General features: G+C 39.5%; 1 protein-coding gene and 1 pseudogene across 1 annotated transcript; one reads left to right on the plus strand and one right to left on the minus strand.

The window, feature by feature from the left end:
• Positions 1-14,797, minus strand: part of LOC125350890 — a 29,960-nt pseudogene extending 15,163 nt beyond the window's left edge.
• On the plus strand, positions 14,772-15,781 carry LOC125350753 (protein Churchill). The gene has a single exon (XM_048345599.1). The coding sequence runs from the start codon at positions 14,796-14,798 to the stop codon at positions 15,132-15,134; it is 339 nt and encodes a 112-aa protein (XP_048201556.1). The 5' UTR covers positions 14,772-14,795; the 3' UTR covers positions 15,135-15,781.
• Positions 15,782-20,037: the final 4,256 nt, after the last annotated feature.

Here is a 20,037-nt window from a genome sequence, read left to right on the forward strand (position 1 = left end):
AAGCGCTCTTATGGCTTAGCCACATATCCAGCTCTGGTTTTTGCTGCTTACTTTCCAGAGAGGATCTTGCTTCCTGCTTGGGTGTACACCTGGGTGTGATTCACCTGTTAGCTTTCCTGGTGGCTAGGATAACAGACACACATTAGTGACTCTATCTAGCTACTTATTGACTAGTGGTTGTGAGACCTTTTCCATTCCCCAAAGCTGGCTTCAAATCACAATCTCTGCCTTCCAAGCAGCAAGGATCACAGCTATGAGCTCATAACTTGCTTAATGTTTATTATCTTTGTGTTTTTTTCTTTTGGCAGTAGTGGGGGTTTGAATTCAGGACCTCTGGTTTTCTACTGCTGAGCCATATCTCCAGTCAGTTTTCTTATTTTTAATATCTTTCTCTTTTGGTAATATTTGTGGCAATTTAAGCATTTACATATACTATAATATGCTTTAAAATTTTTATCTTATATTGTGAGCTTTTTTCTGTTATTTCTCATGTTTTAAAAGCATTGTGTTTGAATCCTTAGATTCAGAAATGTATGTAATACAAAATAGAAAAACTCTTCTTCTCCATGCTCTCCAGAGAAATTATTACTAACAGCTTAAGGTTTATTTTTCTGGGCAAATTCCATAATTTACACTTTAAAGCAAATAAACAAATGGGCTTATATCATTCTGTTAGTTACTCTTAACAAAGATCTAGCATTTTGTGGGCACTTATTGTTTTGCAGTTTGAGTACCCTGAAGAACAGTCCCCAGTGTCATCATCATTGTCTTCTTCTTCTTGTTGTTTTCCTCCTCCTCCTCCCTCTTCTCCTTTTATCTTCCTCTCTCTCCCTCTCTCTTACCCATCCCCTCTCTATTCTTCTCCTGGTTTTTCTCCTTATGCTCTGTTACTTACTCTTAAAGAGATTTAGAGTTTTGTGGACACTTACTGTTTTGGAGTTTGAGTACCTTGAAAAACCTGAACCTCCCCCTCCTCCCCCCTCCTCCCCCTCCTCCCCCTCCTCCCCCTCCTCCCCCCTCCTCCCCCCTCCTCCCCCTCCTCCCCCTCCTCCCTCCTCCTCCTCCTCCTCCTCCCCCCCCTTCTCCTCCCTCCCTTCTCCTCCTTCCTCCTCCCCCATTTTTCCCCACAGCAAGGAGAGGTTTGAGGAGCTCAGACTTGTAGAAATGATCTGGAGGGGGATGGGATTTCTTTCATCCACTATGAATATCAGGGCTAGAATGGTAAGGAGGCAGGAAGGGAAATGGGCTCTTGTCCCTAGAGTAGAGGTTTTCCATTTCCATGGCTGATGCTGGGCCACACTGTATAAAACCACTCAGGGAAATTTATCAGCATGAGGTAGATGTAATTTGGTGATACAGAGCTTACTTGGGCCTGGGTTTTGTTCTCAGTACTGAAAATAAAGAAGAGAAAAAAAAGAAAGAAAGAAAGAAAGAAAGAAAGAAAGAAAGAAAGAAAGAAAGAAAGAAAAGAAAGAAAGAAAGAAAGAAAGAAAGAAAGGAAGGAAGGAAGGAAGGAAGGAAGAAAGAAAGAAAGAAAGAAGAGAGAAAGAAGAGAGGGAGGAGGGAGGGAGGGAGGAGGAAGGAAGGAAGGAAGGAAGGAAGGAAGGAAGGAAGGAAGGAAGGAAGGAAGGAAGGAAGGAAGGTGAAAGAAGGAAGAAAGAAGTTAGGAAGGAAGGAAAGGAAGAAGTGACAGAAGAAAGAACAAAAGGCAGAAAGTAAGGGTGAAAGCTAATGTTACAGGACTTTCTAGAAAGGATGTATCAATTCTCAACTGCTAAGAGAAAGCAATAATAGATGGCAGCACTGAGGTCTTTTGGAATGGTTATTTACACAATTTTCTGGGATGAGAGCAGGAATACGTGCCTTTTCACAGGACAGGAAGATGTGCTTCATGGGGCAGTGTTAGAGAAAGTTTACAGGTCACTGAGAATGAGCAGGAAATCACATCCTCCCCAGATGTGCAGCAATAAGGAAGGATTCTCTGGCCCTTGAGGAACACAACTGATATACGATTATTATAGGCCAGGGTTCAGTTCAAAAGTTTTCAGAGATTTTGTTCATTTCCTTGAGCATTTCTCAGCTCTGGGATCATATCTCTATAAACCGTCTATGAGATGGTTCAGTGAAAAAAATATCAGTTTAGCATGAAAAGAAAAGAATATTATAAAGAAAAGAGGTTTTCTCCTTCACACTCAGAGCTAGGGGTTAACTATGGCAGGTGGCCAAGTTAGGGCTCATCAAAGGCTCATTGTGCAAACTATAATCATTTCTTTAAAAAATTGATTATCTTTTAAGTAGTTGCACAAAGAAATTACCATTCAACAAGGCAGTTTATGAATACAATTCATAAATCTGTAACCTTCTGGTTAAGCCTATGTATCAATTGGGATTCAGTTATCGAAGTAGAATTATCACTTATATATGTGTGTATACATATACATATCACTGAAACTACTATACACATATATAACTTGAAAAACACACACATATATATGTGACTATATATATGACTATGTATATATACATTTATAATGATATTTGTTGGAAGTATCAGTGTCGTGCACTGGGATTATGTATCACAGGAAACGGCACATATTCAAAGAGATTAAAGTAGTTACTATATCCTGGAGCCTTTCCCCCACAGGTTTAGTATTTGACCGATTACCTAGTGATGTAATGGAGAATTTAAAAAGCCAACCCATCATCCTGCAAAGCTAGCTGCTTCGGGATAATGAGGAACATCATATGTCAAGTGAATTCTGTACAATTCCACAAACATTGTCTCTTCAGTGAGATGGGTTAGCATAGTGCCCTTTGGAGAAGAAAAGGATTGTGAGTTTATGGACTGCATTATGATATGGGGGTTTCCATATCCTGAGGTAGAAGAATGAAGGCATATGGTTGGCCTTGCCTGCTGAAAGAAAACTGCTTCTGATGGTCTATTAATAGATTTAGAGGAAAGGACAGTTGTCAGATCAATAGTTGCCTAGCAGGTGACAGGGGATATGTTGCTTTGCTCTAACAATAAAGCTACATCCATAAGAGCTGTTGAAATTAAAAATACCACTTAATTAAGCTCAAGAAAATCATTGTTATTCTCCAAGCTCCATGAGTTTTTCTGCATGGCCCAACTATTACGGGCTGGTTGGATGGGGTGGTTGAAGTTAACATACTTGCAGTTCTCTCCAGAAATAAGCTATTATCTTGTTTACAATATTTTTCTGGGTAGAGAGTACTAGTGGTATCCACTGGCTTTTCCTTCTATAGGAGCCCGTGTTCTACAGCTCAATGTGGGCTTCAGCTTAGTGTCTTTATACTAACTCCAGAATTGGGGAAGTGACAACAGGTGATTTCAACCCCATGGGGTCCACTGTGAGATGGAACTAAACTAAAACTCTATTAATTTGTAAATGACTACTCTGACTGGTAGCTTGCCGTGACATTTATGGCATTTTCAAGTCAGTGCTGTTTTAGACCCATGTCCCATAATCTCTGAAACATCTGATGATTTCTGCTTCCCTAGTACACAATCCCTCCAGTAAATGGCCATAGGTTCCTTTGGTAACAATTGGGAAATACACAGAAAATATTTGTGATGGTATAACAGAGTCCGTTGAGAGCTCCCTGACTTGAGGCTGGTGAATCAATTCCAGTCTGAAAATTAATCAAGGAGCTGTGATTCTTTGGTGACTTAAACCAGACTTCTGTTCGCTAGAATTAGAGATTTTCTATTTATACTATTTAGATTTTAATAGATATCTATTTTAGCTTTTCAGACAGCATGATATACTAGCCATTGCCAAAGATCTCTGTGAACCACACTATTTTTATTATTCCCTTGGCTCTGATGTTACATGGCCCCTCACACCCTGGAATCCTATCACCTTGCTGCATTCTGGGATGATAATTCTATCACACTCCACACTGTAACCACTAGCCTCTTATAGAGACAATAAACAGCAGAACTCTTCAAGGATGCTGGAGGAGGGAAGCCTTTTTCATGAATCTATCACCTCCTTAGTAAAGGAGGTGTTCCTTAGGTCCTTCCAGAATGTATAAGCTGGTTCTCTACAATCATCATTTTAGGTTTTTAATCTCTTTAGGTCTCTAAAGTACTTTACTATATACCAATGGATTGTAGAATTTCAATCTCATGTTCTAGAGACCACCGTTGAATATCTATTTTAGTTAAAAAAAAAACAAGCAAATGCTAAAGCTTTTCCTATTTTCTTGAACAGAATATAGGATCTTGGCTAAGTGAGCCTTTGCCAGTAAATATGGCTTGCTCCACTTTGCTACCTCTCTCTGAATTAAGGCAGTTAGCGAGTGGAGGAGTAAGCTTGGTTAGCAAATCAACAAGATACAATAAAATTATTGGTCACTATTTATAACCCGACTATATTCTATAGACAGCCCAAGAGATCAGCACACCCCATAAGGAGCAATGCAGTTGACTTTCCCCTTAAATATTGTTGTTTTGTTCATTGTGAGAGGGTGCATGGCCACATTGATTCCCTATCCATCTTTCTCTGGATAGGAATAGTAGTTTCATCTCTGGTTTCCTCCCCTTCTACTGGGGTACTGTGCAGTAGAAGTTGTGGGGATTAGAGAGATTATAAAGAGCTTGGCACATATTATGCATGCACCAAGTATCTGGTATCTATTCTTATCACCAAATCTATGAGTTGTAAAATCCATTCTCATCCCTTTTGTTTGAGGGTTATTTTTTTTCTAGTATTAGAGCTTGAACGCAGAGTCTCTGCCTGCTCACTGCTGACCCTATCTATACCAATTGAATCATGTCTCCAGCCCAGTCTTTTCTGGTTATTTTGGAGATGGGGATTTACAGACTTTTCTGTTCAGGCTGACATTGAACCTCCTGGGTAGCTATGATTACAAAAGTAAACCATTGATACCTAGCTTGTTTGAATACTTTTCAGAAACTGCAAATTGAGCACTAGTGGCTCAAGCCTATAATCCCAGCTATTTAGGAGCTGAGATATGAGGATTGAGGTTTTAATTCAGCCCTCTATGTATGAGATTCTTATCTCCAATTCACCAGCCAAAGCTGGAAGTGGTGGCAAGGCACAAGTGGTAAAGAGCCTTGAGCAAAAGAGCCAAGTGAGAGCAAGAGATCGAGAGTTCAAGTCCCAGTACTAACAAACATAAAAATGGGGAAAATTTACTAAATGTTGTAGAATTGGCAAATTATATCTGTTGTGCCATTTCCCTTTCCTTTAGATTCTACTTGAACGATCTGAAACTCGAGTGAGAGTCAGAAGGTGTGGAGCCTAGACTACCAAAGCAAGTGCACCACAGTTTATTCCCATGCTGGACTTCATGCAAGCGCTGCTTGGCCAGGGAGTGGCATGCACCATTCACTGACTTACCTGTTGCCTCCCACGATTTGTTTCCTAGTGCTTGGAAGGATGATTTTTAACAGTCATATGAATATATGAGATGTGAGTGCAAGGGAGAATAACCCACTGGGCACTGGACCCTCTGCATGATATTTTCTTGCTTATTTAAAAGAAATTGGTTTGCTTAACTTTTCTAAAGAGACAAGGGATGGTTCAAGCAACTTGGCACATAGAAAAAGATCCAATGTTGTGTTTCAAAGAGTAGATTCTAGAGACAGATGGTATGCATTTAATTCTGGATGAGGGCAATTTATCTAAAGTCTTTGTATCCTGGGTTCCTCAACTATAAAATGAGGAGCTCCTATGCCTATTCCAAATGTTTGTGTGGACACTGAAGGAATTAACTTTTTGAGACCTTTAGGACAATCCCTGGCACATTACCTGTGTGCTCAATGCTTGCTTCTGCAGCAGGTCTCAATGCCCTGAGCTATGGAATGTCAGCACTGGGAGAGACTGGTGGGAAGGGTAGAGGGAAACTCTCTATATTGTTTTGAAACTATATAAAAATCAAAATAATGTTATAGAAAACAAAATACAGTAAAAACAAAAAAGCCCGAGCTTGTCCTTAGATTTTTTTTTCTTTCTCTCTAGTAACAGGTTATTTATTTGTTTTTATGCCACTTCTGGGCTTGAACTCAGGGCCTAGGCACTGTCCTTGCCTATTTTTTTTTCTTTTTTACTCCAGGCAAGCAGCTATCACTTGAGCCACAGCTCTATTTTCGACTTTTGGTGGTTAATTGGAGATAAGAGTCTCATGGACTGGCCCAGGCTGGCTTTGAACATTGATCCTCAAATCTTATCCTTATGAGTAGTTAAAGGCAAACGCCCCTGATGAATGGCAGAAAAAACACTTTTTTTTTTTTTTGGTATGGTATTATTTATTGTGTTGTGATGATTACAATTCGGCATCTTTCTTTCTTTCTTTCTTTCTTTCTTTCTTTCTTTCTTTCTTTCTTTCTTTCTTTCTTTCTTTCTTTCTTTCTTTCCTTCTTTCTTTCTTTCTTTCTTTTAATGGTGCTGGGGTTTATCTTAAGGTTTTTTTCCCCTTGCTAGTCCAGTGCCCAACCACTTGAGCTACACTCCTATCTGTTTTTTTTTTTTTTTTTTTTTTTGCCAGTCCTGGGCCTTGGACTCATGGCCTGAGCACTGTCCCTGGCTTCTTTTTGCTCAAGGCTAGCACTTTACCACTTGAGCCACAGTGCCACTTTGGCTTTTTTTCTATATATGTGGTGCTGAGGAATTGAACCCAGGGCTTCATGTATACAATGCAAGCACTCTTGCCACTAGGCCATATTCCCAGCCCCTCCTATCCCTTTTTGATTTAGATTATTTCTCAGATAAGGTTATTCCCCCCTCCCTTTCCAGATAGGGTCACACCCTACCCATGCCTCTTATATGGCTGGAATTATAGGTGTGTTGCATCACCTCACTTAGCTTGTTAATTGAACTGGGGTTTCCTTAACTTTTTTGCCTAGGCTGGCCTCAAACCTCTATCTTCCTAATCTTTGCCTCCTAAGTAGATAGGGTGAACAGCAGCATCTGGCAAATACAATAATTTTTTTGGAAGCAGAGAAGAATCTAGCCATCCTTTGGCTAAGTAATTCATCCTGTCTCTCCATATTTTTTCCTGGGCAAAAAGTTTTTCTTGGGGATTGGAGGCATGGTTCAGTTGGTAGAGTGCTAGACAATGAGCAAAAACATCAGGTACCAAGTTTGAGTCCTGGTCTTGCACCTAAAAAAAAGTGTTTTCTATATTTTCAGCCACCCAATCTCATACCCTAGGTACATCTTTTACATCTCTCTGCCCCTAGCCTCCTACAAGTTTCCAAGTTTTCCTGACATTGTCACATCTGCCCCCAGTATAGTCCCAGTGCTGAAGTCCTAAGGACCGATTTTTGTGCCTGCTCTGTTCCCAACTAGCAGGTCTTTGTCCAAAGCAGAGCTCAATGTTGAGAAAAAACACTTTTTAAAAAGTCCCAATGTAGGGCTATTCTGGCCTTAACACTGCACGATTCATCAAAGGATGTTCTTTGAGCACCCAATTGCTTATGTAGAGAATAGTTTCAGCTGCTGAGGAAGCAAATAATAAACTTGCCAAGAGCTACAGCCTTGAGGCTTTAAGTCCAAAGCTGAGAATAGTTAAGAAATATCATTTTGTCCCATTTAAGCTGTGAATGAGAGACCGTAGCAAAATTCATTTAACAGTCGGAGTTAGCCTAAGATTAAGCCACACAGGCAACACACATTTGCATTAGTAACCCTCATGGTTTGCAGCTTGTCTTATGTTGAAGGCCTCTGTCGGAGAAGGCCTTATGTAAGCAGGTGGAGCACACACTGTAATTTTATACATCAAGCAACATCAAAGAAAGAAGGGAAAATTATATCCAGAACTATAATTTTCAAGATTCAGAAAGGATTTATGTGTCCAAATTCAAGTGATTTTTGTTAATCAACTGGTTAAAATCCAGTGATTTTGTGAATCCATTGAGGTAACTGAGGCTACTTTGAACCCAACACTAATGTAGAACCCAGCTTTCTGTTCCTTTCAGCTTGTTAATAAACTCTAGTTAGTATTTCTGGAGCAATATGCTTGAACCAAAGCTCTGGGAAATAATGTCATGGTTACGGACCCTGAAGAGCATTGGGAGGGTGTGCTCTCTCCAGTGGACCAGGGATGAGATATTTGAAAATAACATTTAAATCATAACAAAATTTACATTTGTATACTCATAACTTGGCACAGTGAACTGAAACCCCTTTGTACAACCACTTAAATATAAAAAAACCCAAAATTTATATTTGAACACAACCCCCTCAAAATAATTTTGTAATTCTAACTAAACAAGGTGAAGAAAAAAAAAAGAAAATCTTGGCTGGTAAAATTGTGTCAAAGAAAACAGACGTATATACATTTAATAATTCATGGGATGGTGATGAAAACTTTCATTGGAACATGGATGGATTAAAAATAAAAAAGTTCTGGGCCAGAAGGTATGACTCTTGCTTGTTCTATGCAAAGCATCTCCCCCTCCCCCCATCTTCCCCTCCCTGCCCTTTGCCCTTTGGCCAATGTCAAGATGAACCAGATGACTGATCAATTAGTCACAGCAATTTTACTTTGGCATAATGGAAAACTTTTTATTTAGGAGGGGAACTGGAGAAACATTTTCCATAGATATCTGGTCTCTTACTGGCTCACAAAAGCTGAGTTCCTTAGGCTTCTGGGAATTTCCAAAAGCTGGTTAGAACAAACTAAAAACAAACTAGATTGCATGAACTACAGACTGCACATTAACTTCCTGCCTATGGCATTGCTTGATCAGCTTGGATGTTGGGTTTGAATCCTGTCTCAACAATTTAATAGTTGAAGTACCTAGGGCAATACATTTAATCTCTCGGATGCATTATGTCTGCATTTGATGTGAGGCTGCGTGCTTCTAAGGTGGTGGCTAGAATGTATAAATGATTTGTGAGTTGAGTAGGATTTCTGAGTTCAAAGTTTTTCAGATTTTTCAAGATTTGCATAATCTTTACCCATTGTATTTCCCTAATATGTAAATCTGAAATCTTAGCAACCTGACCCCTCCTAAAGCTTGGGATTTTGAAACATTTTGAATTTGGGATTTTCACATTAGAGATACTCCATTTAAGTTCATTTAAAGCAACCAGCATTTTAAGATACCACTAATCTGTTCTATTCTTACTATTATCCTGGGATGGCATAAATTGAACTTCTGCTCTTCTCCACCTGACCCTCCCCTCCACCACTATGCCAATGCTTTCAGTCCTATCCTAACATCTTCTATTAATGCATGGTCAGGTTTCAAGTATAAATTTTCCCTATGAGTTGGAAGGCATCTTTAATCAAATAGAACCAGAATCAGAATAATCTAGACATCTAATCTATAATCCAGTGTCTGTCTAGGATGGAATTTGAGCATAAAGGGCTGAATTTGAAATACCTTGAACTAGAGCCTCTCTCAGCAAGAGGTAAGTAGTAATTACACGTATGCTTTATGCTACCTGCTTTAAGTCAGTTGCAAGATTTTTTTGTTAGTTTTTGCAGGTCCCCTACAACAACCCTAATTTTACAAGATGAGACCCATCCTTTTATACAAGGTTGCTTCTCTCTTGGAAGAATTCAGTCCAGGGGCCTTTACCCTGGTAAAAATGGTCATCTTCTCTAGCAGGTGTTCATGGCACGTCTAGTGTGGCATTCAGTCCTCCTAGCTCCTCTCAGAGATACAGCCTCTATTGAATCAGTGCCAGCTGGATCCTGTGAAAGTCACATAGGACAACTAGCATTTGAATTTCTAACTTTTTTTAATCTCTTTGGCATTTTGTTTCTATTTTTTGTTCTCCCTTTTTGTATTTTATGTATCCTTGTAAGCCATCTGCCATCCTTTCTGTCATCCAATGGCATATAAATGCACACATATATGCATACATAAAATATATACTGATATTTGAGAAAGAAATATCAAACACAAATGCAACTCTCAAGGTGACTGGTATTCCAGAGAAGAGATGTGAGAGGGTACAGGAAGAAAGGGAACTGTGTTTTGAAAAAAAATATATGACAGTAATATTCTGATCCCTCCTTACTTTTATTCTCATGGACGCAGGTTATATAGGAGTCATGGTAATGAAAGATTTGAATTTTAAGCAATTTCTCCAGGTGATTCTGACATGCCTTCTGCCTTCCATTCTCCTACCTATGGCTCAGAGCCGTAGCTCCAGGTCTTCTCAGTTCTATTCCTGCACTTGGTCAGAAAGCAGCCCACTCTGCCAGATTAGCTCATTGCTTTGTGGAAATGCCATCCTGGAGTTCTGATGCAGTGTTCTGCCCTTGCCTTTTACAGAGATAATATAAGAAACAGACAGTTGAAGGTCATTTCTTGAACCTTTTGCAAAGCCTTAGATGGACCATTCTCCATTATGTGACCAAATGTCACCCAAATAAAGCTTTCTCTTCATTCCTTAACAATATTCAATGCCAGGGGAAAATCTGACTCTGCAGGATTAGTTGAAAATTCTTCCTTTTTCATAGACAGGAGAATTGCAGAGCACATCATGCTGTCAATTTCTCTCCTTTCATTAAGGAGACTCTCTTCCATCCAGCCAATATTGAATGCTAGGTACCATGTTATTTACTGGATTATAAAGATCAATAAGGCCTGTTCTGGGCTCTGAGGCACTTAAAGTCTAGGTATGTGGAGCCAAATATGCATTCCATTTAGCTATGCTTTCCTTGGCTTCCTTTTTAATGGTTTCTTCAGGGCTGGGAATATGGTCTAGTGGTAAAGTGCTCGCCTCGTATACATGAAGCCCTGGGTTCGATTCCTCAGCACCACATATATAGAAAAAAGCCAGAAGTGGCACTGTGGCTCAAGTGGTAGAGTGCTAGCCTTGAGCAAAAAGAAGCCAGGGACAGTGCTCAGGCCCTGAGTCCATGCCCCAGGACTGGCAACAAAAACAAAAACAAGAATTAATGGTTTCTTCATTCTCAGTAGTTTCTGAAAATTCTCTAAATTTTTAAGTGCTTTTTTTTAAATATGTAGTTTGGAAGATAGGATTTAGGAGAATTTTTTTTTTCTACTACCTTCTCTTCTATATTTTCTTTCTTTCTTTTCTCCCTTCCTTCCTTCCTTCCTTCCTTCCTTCCTTCCTTCCTTCCTTCCTTCCTTCCTTCCTTCCATTCTTTCATTGGTCTTTGGGCATGAAATCAGGGCCTGGGCATTGACCCTTAGCCTTTCTGTGCTCAAGGCTGGCTAGTGCTGTAGCACTTAATCTACAGTGCCACGTCTAGCCTTTTCTGAGTAGTTTATTGGAGGGAAGAGTCTCACGGACTTTCCTACACTGGCTGGCTTCAAACCATGATCCCCAAATCTCAGCCACCTGAGTAGCTAGAATTATGAGTCACCAGAGCCTGGCTCTATTCTCTATTTTCTATAGCATCCTTTCTTTGGTCACAGGTGATAGATGGAGGTGCACACCCTATGTGAGGTAGGACAGCAAGAGCTTAGACTCACTGGGAATTTGGAGTTGGAGACCTGAGAAATGACACAGGTGGTCTTGTGGGTGAAGGCTGCCATCTTGGAGTAATGTGATGGAACTCATGGTGGTGAGAAAGGGATGATAATGATGCTTTTCAGTGGAGTAAGAGTACAGTAACCCTCAGTAGAACTCTGAGGTGCAAGGCAAAGGGAATGAAGATGCGGGGCTGCAGGAGAAAAGTGAGTGAGCAGGAGATGGGGAGGAAAGCACATGGGAGGGAGTGTGTGAAAGTGCTCTTCTGTTGAGTTCTATTTTCTCTGTGAAATACAAGGCAAGGTCTTCAGCTGAGAGTACGCAAATGAAGGAGTGGGCAACTTGACAAGAGAGAAGGTGTGAATTACTCATCATGAAGCAGGGGAGTGTCAACACAACACTCTAAGCTCACAGGAGGTTTCTGTCATGAATTTAAGCTGAGATATGTCATCCTAGTTGGTTGAGTTTTCCTCTGGCCACTTCCATCTGTGTGTGTGTGTGTGTGTGTGTGTGTGTGTGTGTGTGCATGTGTGTGTGTGCGTGTGTGTGTGTGTATGTGTGTGTGTGTGTGTAGTAGGAAGAAAGTTAGGATTGAATTTTCTGTGGGCTGATTATGACAGAACAAGAGCCACAAAGGAGCTTTGTGTTTGAAGGACTGATCACAACAATGGTCACAGAAGCTAATGAGAAAGTTAGGGTATGGTACAGAGTGAAGTTATGGTAAAGCTAAAGATCCCAGTGGAGACTGGCAATCTTTGGTACTGGAGAACAGAGAGAATAAGCCAGAGGGATAAAAGATGATATGAAGAGGATATGTTAAATGCATGTTGTAGATGGTAATGCCAAAGATGGGTGAGAGCAGAGGTACATTGGATAAGATCATTGGAGTTGAGATCAAGAAACTGAGAGATGAAAATCCTAAAGGTGCCAGCAGTGTGAGTGCTAAGATCATTAGGTGTTACGAGAGAAGGATTAGAGGGAAACTGGAAACTAAGGGCTTAATCCTAATATTTTGAGATAACTTTACTAAGGAGGAGCAATAGATGACATTGTGTGATGCACATGATCTATAGAAGCTCTTAATCACGCATTCAACACACAGAACATTTCACCCTTGGGCACTGAAGTGTGTGAGATTATCTTCCCATGGACAACCAATTATCCAGTAGGTACCAGCTGAGTGTTTGTCCTACAGTTTAATTCAATTCTGTCACTGATTCCTGGAGATGATGTCAGATCTTAAATCCCACAGGGTAAGGACTCAGTCCTGCAAGACTCCCTGCCGGTTCACATACCAATTAGAGGTCCCAGGTTGTGGCCAGCTATAAATTGGGAATTCCTACTATCCTCTCCTTGTGTTCAACTTATTTTCTAGAATGGTTCACAGGACCCTAGAGCTTAAGCAGGGGTAGTGCTGAAAGTCCTAACCTCTAATCACTTGATTCGTTCATCTGGAAACCAGCCCCCATCTTTTCTAGCTAGGGTCATATTTCGACACGGCACACCAGTGGGTCATCTCAACACCATCCAAATAGATGCCACACATGATTCCAAGGCATTAGGGGAGCTATATGCCAGGAAATGGGAGACTGGACAGAGGATGCATTTCTTATTACTAAGTATCATTATTACAATTTGTAAGGGAGGAATGAAGGTCTGAAAGTAGCAGTGAAGAGGGGCACATTTTCCATTCATGAGATCAATGGCTAAGATTAGATAAGAGCCTCAAGTAGAACAACTTGAAAGAGCAAGAGATGGAAAGAAACATTCAGAAAAGAAGATAAACTTACCCTTCTTCAAGTTGGGAATGGATGCTAAAGAGAATTTTGCTGATGAGAGTTTGAAGGGGAGGGAAATTTAGTTTGATTAGGGGATCTTTGGAACTTTATAAGAGTGAGAGTAAGTTGGAGAGGAAAGACCTGGGGTTGGGGATATGCTTTAGTGATTCTGAGACAGAAAAATATAGAATATAGGGTCTCTCTCTCTCTCTCTCTCTCTCTCTCTCTCTCTCTCTCTCTCTCTCTCTCTCTCATACTGGGGAATGGACACTGTCCCTTAGCTTTTTCCTGTGCAAAGCTGGTATTCGATCACTTGAGCCATACCGCCACTTGCAGCTTTGTGGTGGTTAATTTGAGATAATAGTCTCACATACCTTTATGCCTGGGCTGGCTTCAAACACAATCCTCAGATTTCATCCTCCTGAATAGCTAGGATTACAAGTATGAGCCACCAGCACCTAGCCCCAGATTGCCTCATATCAGGAAGCAACGATCCGTTATAACTGTTAACTCCTTCTTGGAAGTAAGTTTGTACAAAAATGGCAGCAGAGTGGCAGGAAGTAGTGAAGTAGTGGTGTTTTGTGCCATTTCCAGTGGTACATGCATGGTTTGTTGTAGAGCATGGGACATAGCACTAAACATATGCATAAACCCAACCAATCAGAGGCTCCAACTCTGATCAGAAATAGTCCCTAACACTGAGTCCTATTTGTTCAAGCATTTAGTTAGCATTTTCTACATGTCTGACACAGATGCACAATGTCTCTACCATCGTCTTGAAAACCTCAATAGTTCAAACTGAGCTTTTTACGTGATGCATTTCATAACAAAACCTGATCTGATTTTCACTAACAAATTGGTCTGTACTCCTGTTTCTAGTATCCCTTTAGTATTCCTTCTCCTTGACATGTCAAAACAGGGAAAGAAAACAAAACAAGCACATTAAAAATGTTACAAACCAATCTTTTCTTTTTGTTTCCAATAGCTATGGCATAAAAATCATATGCTGAAGTTGAAAGTTAAGGAATTTTATTGCAAATGTTGAACTTTAAACTAGGGGGTAGTTCTTCCCATTAGAGAAAACTTGTCTTTAGTGAGTGAACGTGAAATATCTTTAGTCTGTTCTTCTGTTGTTATAACAAAATACATGAGGTCAGCTGATGTTTTTAAAAAATGGCTTATATAGCTCACAGCTCTGGAAGTTCAAGAGTGTGATACTTATTTCCTTTGATGAGGGTGGGAAGCAATGGCAAAAGTAATGAGTGGGAATTCAAGGGTGGGGCCTACCTTGCAATAATAATATATTCTCTTAGAAACCAGTCTAGTTCTGGGAGATCTGACCCACTGCCCCGAGAAAGCAATTCTTTCATTGGAGTGGAACCTTTAAGACCTCATGACCATCTACTTAGTCCTGCCTTTTAAAGGTCTTACTTCAACAATGCCACATGAAGACCAAACTTCTAGAACATAGACTTTCGTGAAACAAGCCATACTCAAACCATAGTTCATATTTAAAGACACAAGAGGTAAGATATAGGGAGGACGGTTCCCGGTAAACGGCGTCGCCATGTGTGGGGACTGTGTGGAGAAGGAATATCCCAACCGGGGTAACACTTGTCTGGAGAATGGATCTTTTCTACTGAACTTTACAGGATGTGCAATATGCAGTAAGCGGGATTTTATGCTGATTACTAACAAATCCCTGAAAGAGGAGGATGGAGAAGAAATAATTACCTATGATCATCTGTGTAACAATTGTCATCATGTCATAGCCAGGCATGAGTATACATTCAGTATCATGGATGAATTTCAGGAATACACCATGCTGTGTCTGTTATGTGGCAAAGCTGAAGATACTATAAGTATTCTCCCTGATGACCCTCGACAAATGACTCTGTTATTCTAAGATTCCTAGTTCTGTTGTAACCATGCTGGTTAGTTTAAAATACAGCAATACTGATGTTTTATGTAACAATGAAACTTTTTTGCATGCTTTTTTGTTTTGTTTTTACTGCTTAAACAGCAATTCTTTGAACAAAAAAGTAATGAGGATTTGTACTGTTCTAGAGCCATGCTGTTTTGTTGAAGTTTCTAGTTAACAATTATTTGGCCTGAAAGTAACTAAATTGAGTGCATACCTCGGGCTCAGATCTTGATTTTCCATAGAAGGAACCCGAACTCCTTCGGAAAATGTTTGGTAGAATAGGGCAGGAAATATGCAAGATGAGCCCAGAGAATCTATGCCACACACACATAAAAATATGACCAGGAGTATGTCAGACAAAGGAGCAACTAGAGGAGCTCCCAGAGACCACAGCTGAGCAAAAATAAATGAAGTGCTACTGGATTATGATCCAAACTATATAATAAATATGAGTCCATTCTGATTAATATGTGATTGAATGAATGAGATGAAGAGGTAAAAACAGGTCTCTCGTGAGTAAATAATTTCTTTTCTTTTCTTTTCTTTTTTTGCCAGTCCTCTGGCTTGAAATCAGGGCCTGGGCACTGTCCCTGAGTTTCTTTTGCTCAAGACTACCACTTGAGCCACAGCTCCACTTCCAGCTTTTTTTGTTTATGTGGTACTGAGAAATGGAATGCATGCTAGGCAAGCACTCTACCATTAAGCCACATTCCCAGCCCCGGGTTAATAATTTCTATAGATACTTCTACTCATTAAGTGTGAATTGTGCACATAATGACTTCCTTCTCTCCCCCAAAGAGTAGAATATGGGAACCAGGGAGAAAGAGTAACTTTATAGTGGGAAATTTGTTCAACAGCCAGGTTATATCAAGGTTGCTTAACATCAACAATAAGGCATGTTGACAACATGTACCCTTGAAGAAAGTGGCACTTCTCCTCTGTAGTCTTCCTCCCAAAGAACCATAATCTTAGTATAATCATAAGAAAAACATACATTTCTTAGTTGAGGAAAATTCTAATTCTAATTTTGATGACCTGCTAAGGGCTTGGCAAGGTTAAGAAGAGGCTGAGAATATCAGTGACAGCACTCCAAGGAATCTCATGTCAAATAAAAGATGTATTACTCAGAAAAGTTTAACTCAAAAAAGTTAAGTCAGCTGCTGTATCAGAATTAGTTGTTTTATTCCTGGAAAATGTTTTTCTTTTGGCTGTAAATCTATATCTGACCTGCTGAGGAGATGGTTTGGTGAAATGAATTCAAAAAGCAGAGAAAATTCATTACTTTAAATAGCAGCAGTAAGCCTATTATAGCTTTTGCATTGTCCATTCTTGAAGTTTGCTAGTGGTTCTAGCTTAGCAAGCTGGAAGCTCATGAATATGATCTTATATGTCCCTGCTGATTCCTATTCTGTTGCAGAACATATCATCTATTTGTTTTGGATAGATTACAAAAAGTTAAAACAGAAGATCTTATCCACATATTTCGTTTTCATACCAGTGTTCTGGGCTGTGTTCCTGTATCTTCTAGAATGCTGTGTTCTAATAGAATAAAAACCTCTTAAATCTAAAAAAAAAAAAAAAAAAAAAAAAAGAGGTAAGATATAGGATAGAAATCATATTCCTGTCCCTTTACTCCATTTATTCATTAGTTTTTTTTTTCATTTTATTTTATTATTTTTTTTCTCAAATTTTTATTATCAAACTGACGTACAGAGAGGTTACAGTATCATACGTTGGGCATTGGATACATTTCTTGTACTGTTTGTTGCCTTGTCCCTCATGCCCCCCTCCCTCCCCCCTTTCCCTCCTCCCCCCGGTGTTCAGTTCACTTACACCAAACAGTTTTGCAAGTATTGCTTTTGTAGTTATTTCTCTTTTTTTACCCTGTGTCTCTCGAATTTGGTATTCCCTTTGAATTTCCTACTTCCAATACCAGTAAACACAGTTTCCAATATACTCAGATAAGATTACAGAGATAGTGTAGGTACAAACATAGGAAGGTGATACAAAACATTATCTATAATAGAAACTACACATACACATAGGACGTTGAAAGTGGTTACAACTGTGATATATCACTTGTTTCCATAACATGGAGTTCATTTCAATTAGCATCATCTTATGTGTTTCTAAGGGTATAGCTATTAGGCCTTGTGATGCTCTGCTATGGCTTGCCTAAACCTGTACTAATTATTCCCAATAAGGGAGGCCATAGAGTCCATGTTTCTTTGGGTCTGGCTCACTTCATTTAGTATAACTTTGTATCATGTATTATCTTTAAGTCGCTGTACAAAGAGTTACCATTCAACATATCAGTTTGAGTACAATGCATCGTGATCCCTGTCACCCCTTTCATCATTCTCCCTCTACCCTCCCAAACCATCCCCTCAATTTTCTTAGTATCATGGGATATGTATTGAATATTATGGCTTCATTCTCCTCCCTTTCTCTTTTTGTTCCTCTAGTCCCCTCCACTTGGCTTCCCTCCAATCCTTTTCAAGTGCCAGTATTTTAGTATTCATTGGATGGATTGTGAGTTCATTTTTCTAAGGAAAAACATCATTTGAATTTACTCCTACAAATACCATACTTTGATAAATACATTTATGTACACTTGCATACAACTCTGTATGTGTTTACTTGTACATTTATAAATTTCTCTCTTGAAGATATGAAGTGTTTCACAAGGATTACAGATGTGACTTGGCACCTGGCTTGTTCTTATGGCAAACAATATAGTGTCTTCCCAAAAGGGGCAGCCACAGGGCTGTGTTATTTGAGACCTGTGAATATAGAAGCATGGAAACAATGGAGGATTTCTGCCATCTATCCCTGGGAAAAGCCAGAGAGGAAAAGTGTGCCCTATTTTCCTCACTGCCCTGAAGGAGCACTAATCTTTATTGACACCATTAAGTCAGAATGGCAATTGCTGTAATTTACCTCCTCTGTCTCCTTGGCAAAGTGGGATAAACACTACAGCTGGGCTTCTTAGGTAAATCTTCCCACAGAGCCTTAACTGCTTTTACAATTATGGGGCAAAGTCCTTTGTTAAAGAGAATCAGACTGTTTCCTTTGTTTTTTTTCAGTGCAGTGTTGGTATTGAACTTGGGGTCTTAAGTGCTTTACTACTTGAGCCACAGACTCAAATCCTTTCACTTTTTAGTTTGTTTTTCAGATATTGTCTCAAGTTATTGCTTTGATTCTTCCATCACCTCCTACCAATTAGCTTAGAATACAGTCTTGTATGACCGTGCCTGCCTCTCTGTTCCCTGTTGCTATGTTAAGGTTTCCTGGGTCTGTATGAAGACTGCAGTTCTGGGGAGGATAGTTCTGGGGACACTGAAGCCAGGGTTTCCTCCTCTGTTTATTATGTTCTAAGAATGGATCCCAACTTTTAATCTTCATCACTTGATAAATACTTTTCCTTGCCCTATTTCTATCTGCTTCTAGGCACAGCTATCTGGAGATCGCAGGACTTTTTCTATGACTGAACAAAGTATAACTTGTGCTTCTGGAGGCTGAGAGAGATGAGAAATAGTAGCAGTTTCCTTCATCATAGGCATGGCATAGTGTGGGGTGTTTGTGTTAAGTTCAAGCAAAAAGGTTTGAGTAAATCCTACTGGTTGAATATAACTTAGTGCTTGCTTTAAAACGTCCCAAGGTTGAAAACATCACCATGTTAAATTAAGCATGGTTGCTTAAGCCTATAACCCTAATCACCCAGGAGGTAGGCAGTGAGGGATCAGGGTCTGAGGCCAGCCTGGGCATAGAAGTTCAAGAGATTCCATGCCAGCTAACAGCTATGTGTGGTGATGCATACCTATTATCCCAGCTATGGAAAAAATGCCCTAGCTGAGCATAAGGGTATGTGGCATCCTTAGCAACAAAGGCAAGCACAAGTAGGAGGATTGCAGTTCAGTCAAGCCTGGACAAAATGCATCACCATACCTGGAAAATAACCAACATATAGAAGTGCTAGAGATGTGGCTCACAAGCCTGCCTCGCCAGTATGATGCCTTGAGTGCAATACTTAGTAATGAGAAAAGAAAGAAGGAAAGAAGGAAAGGAGGAAGGAAGGAAGGAAAGAAGGAAGGAAGGAAGGAAGGAAGGAAGGAAGGAAGGAAGGAAGGAAGGAAGGAAGGAAATCTACTGTATATATCAGTAAGTATGACAAAGTACACCCATAGGCTGAAAACCACTGCTTGTTTTTTTGTAAACATGGTTTTACTAGATCACAACCATGCTTACTCATTTATGTATTATCTATGGCTGTTTTGGGCATATGATTACAGAAGTGAGTAGTTCAAGCAACATTCATATGGCCCACAAGGCCCCAAATATATACTATTTGTATATACTAAATATATACTAAATGCTTGCCTGATTCCACATAATTCAGTGTTTTTTAGAAAGTCATAGAATTATGAAGCCATGATTGCAATCAAATTTATGACTATTTTCACCACTTCAGGAGAAAGCTCAAATTCATTAGCAGTTGCCACCCAGCCCTTGGCAACCACTAATCAACTTTCTATCTCTATGAATTTATCTGTTTCTGAAATTTTATATACATAAAATAATATAATATGTGATCTTTTTGGACATTGATTTCAGTGTGTAGTATCATCCTCATTCCCAGTAGATGTCTAACTTTGCATATACTATGCTTTTTCCAGTCCACATATAACTATGATAAATTTACTGTATTAATCTGTCACAATAAGAAACTAAAAACAATGACCAATAGTAAAACATAAAAACCATAATCTATTCTAATTATGACAACATAGAATAACAATTATAGCAATATACTATGGTTTACTTAAAGTTTTGAGAACATAGTCTCTAATTCTCACATCACCTTGTTGCACTTGTATCTTGCCAC

Source organism: Perognathus longimembris, chromosome 4 (assembly GCF_023159225.1).
Source record: "Perognathus longimembris pacificus isolate PPM17 chromosome 4, ASM2315922v1, whole genome shotgun sequence".
Taxonomy (NCBI): domain Eukaryota; kingdom Metazoa; phylum Chordata; class Mammalia; order Rodentia; family Heteromyidae; genus Perognathus; species Perognathus longimembris.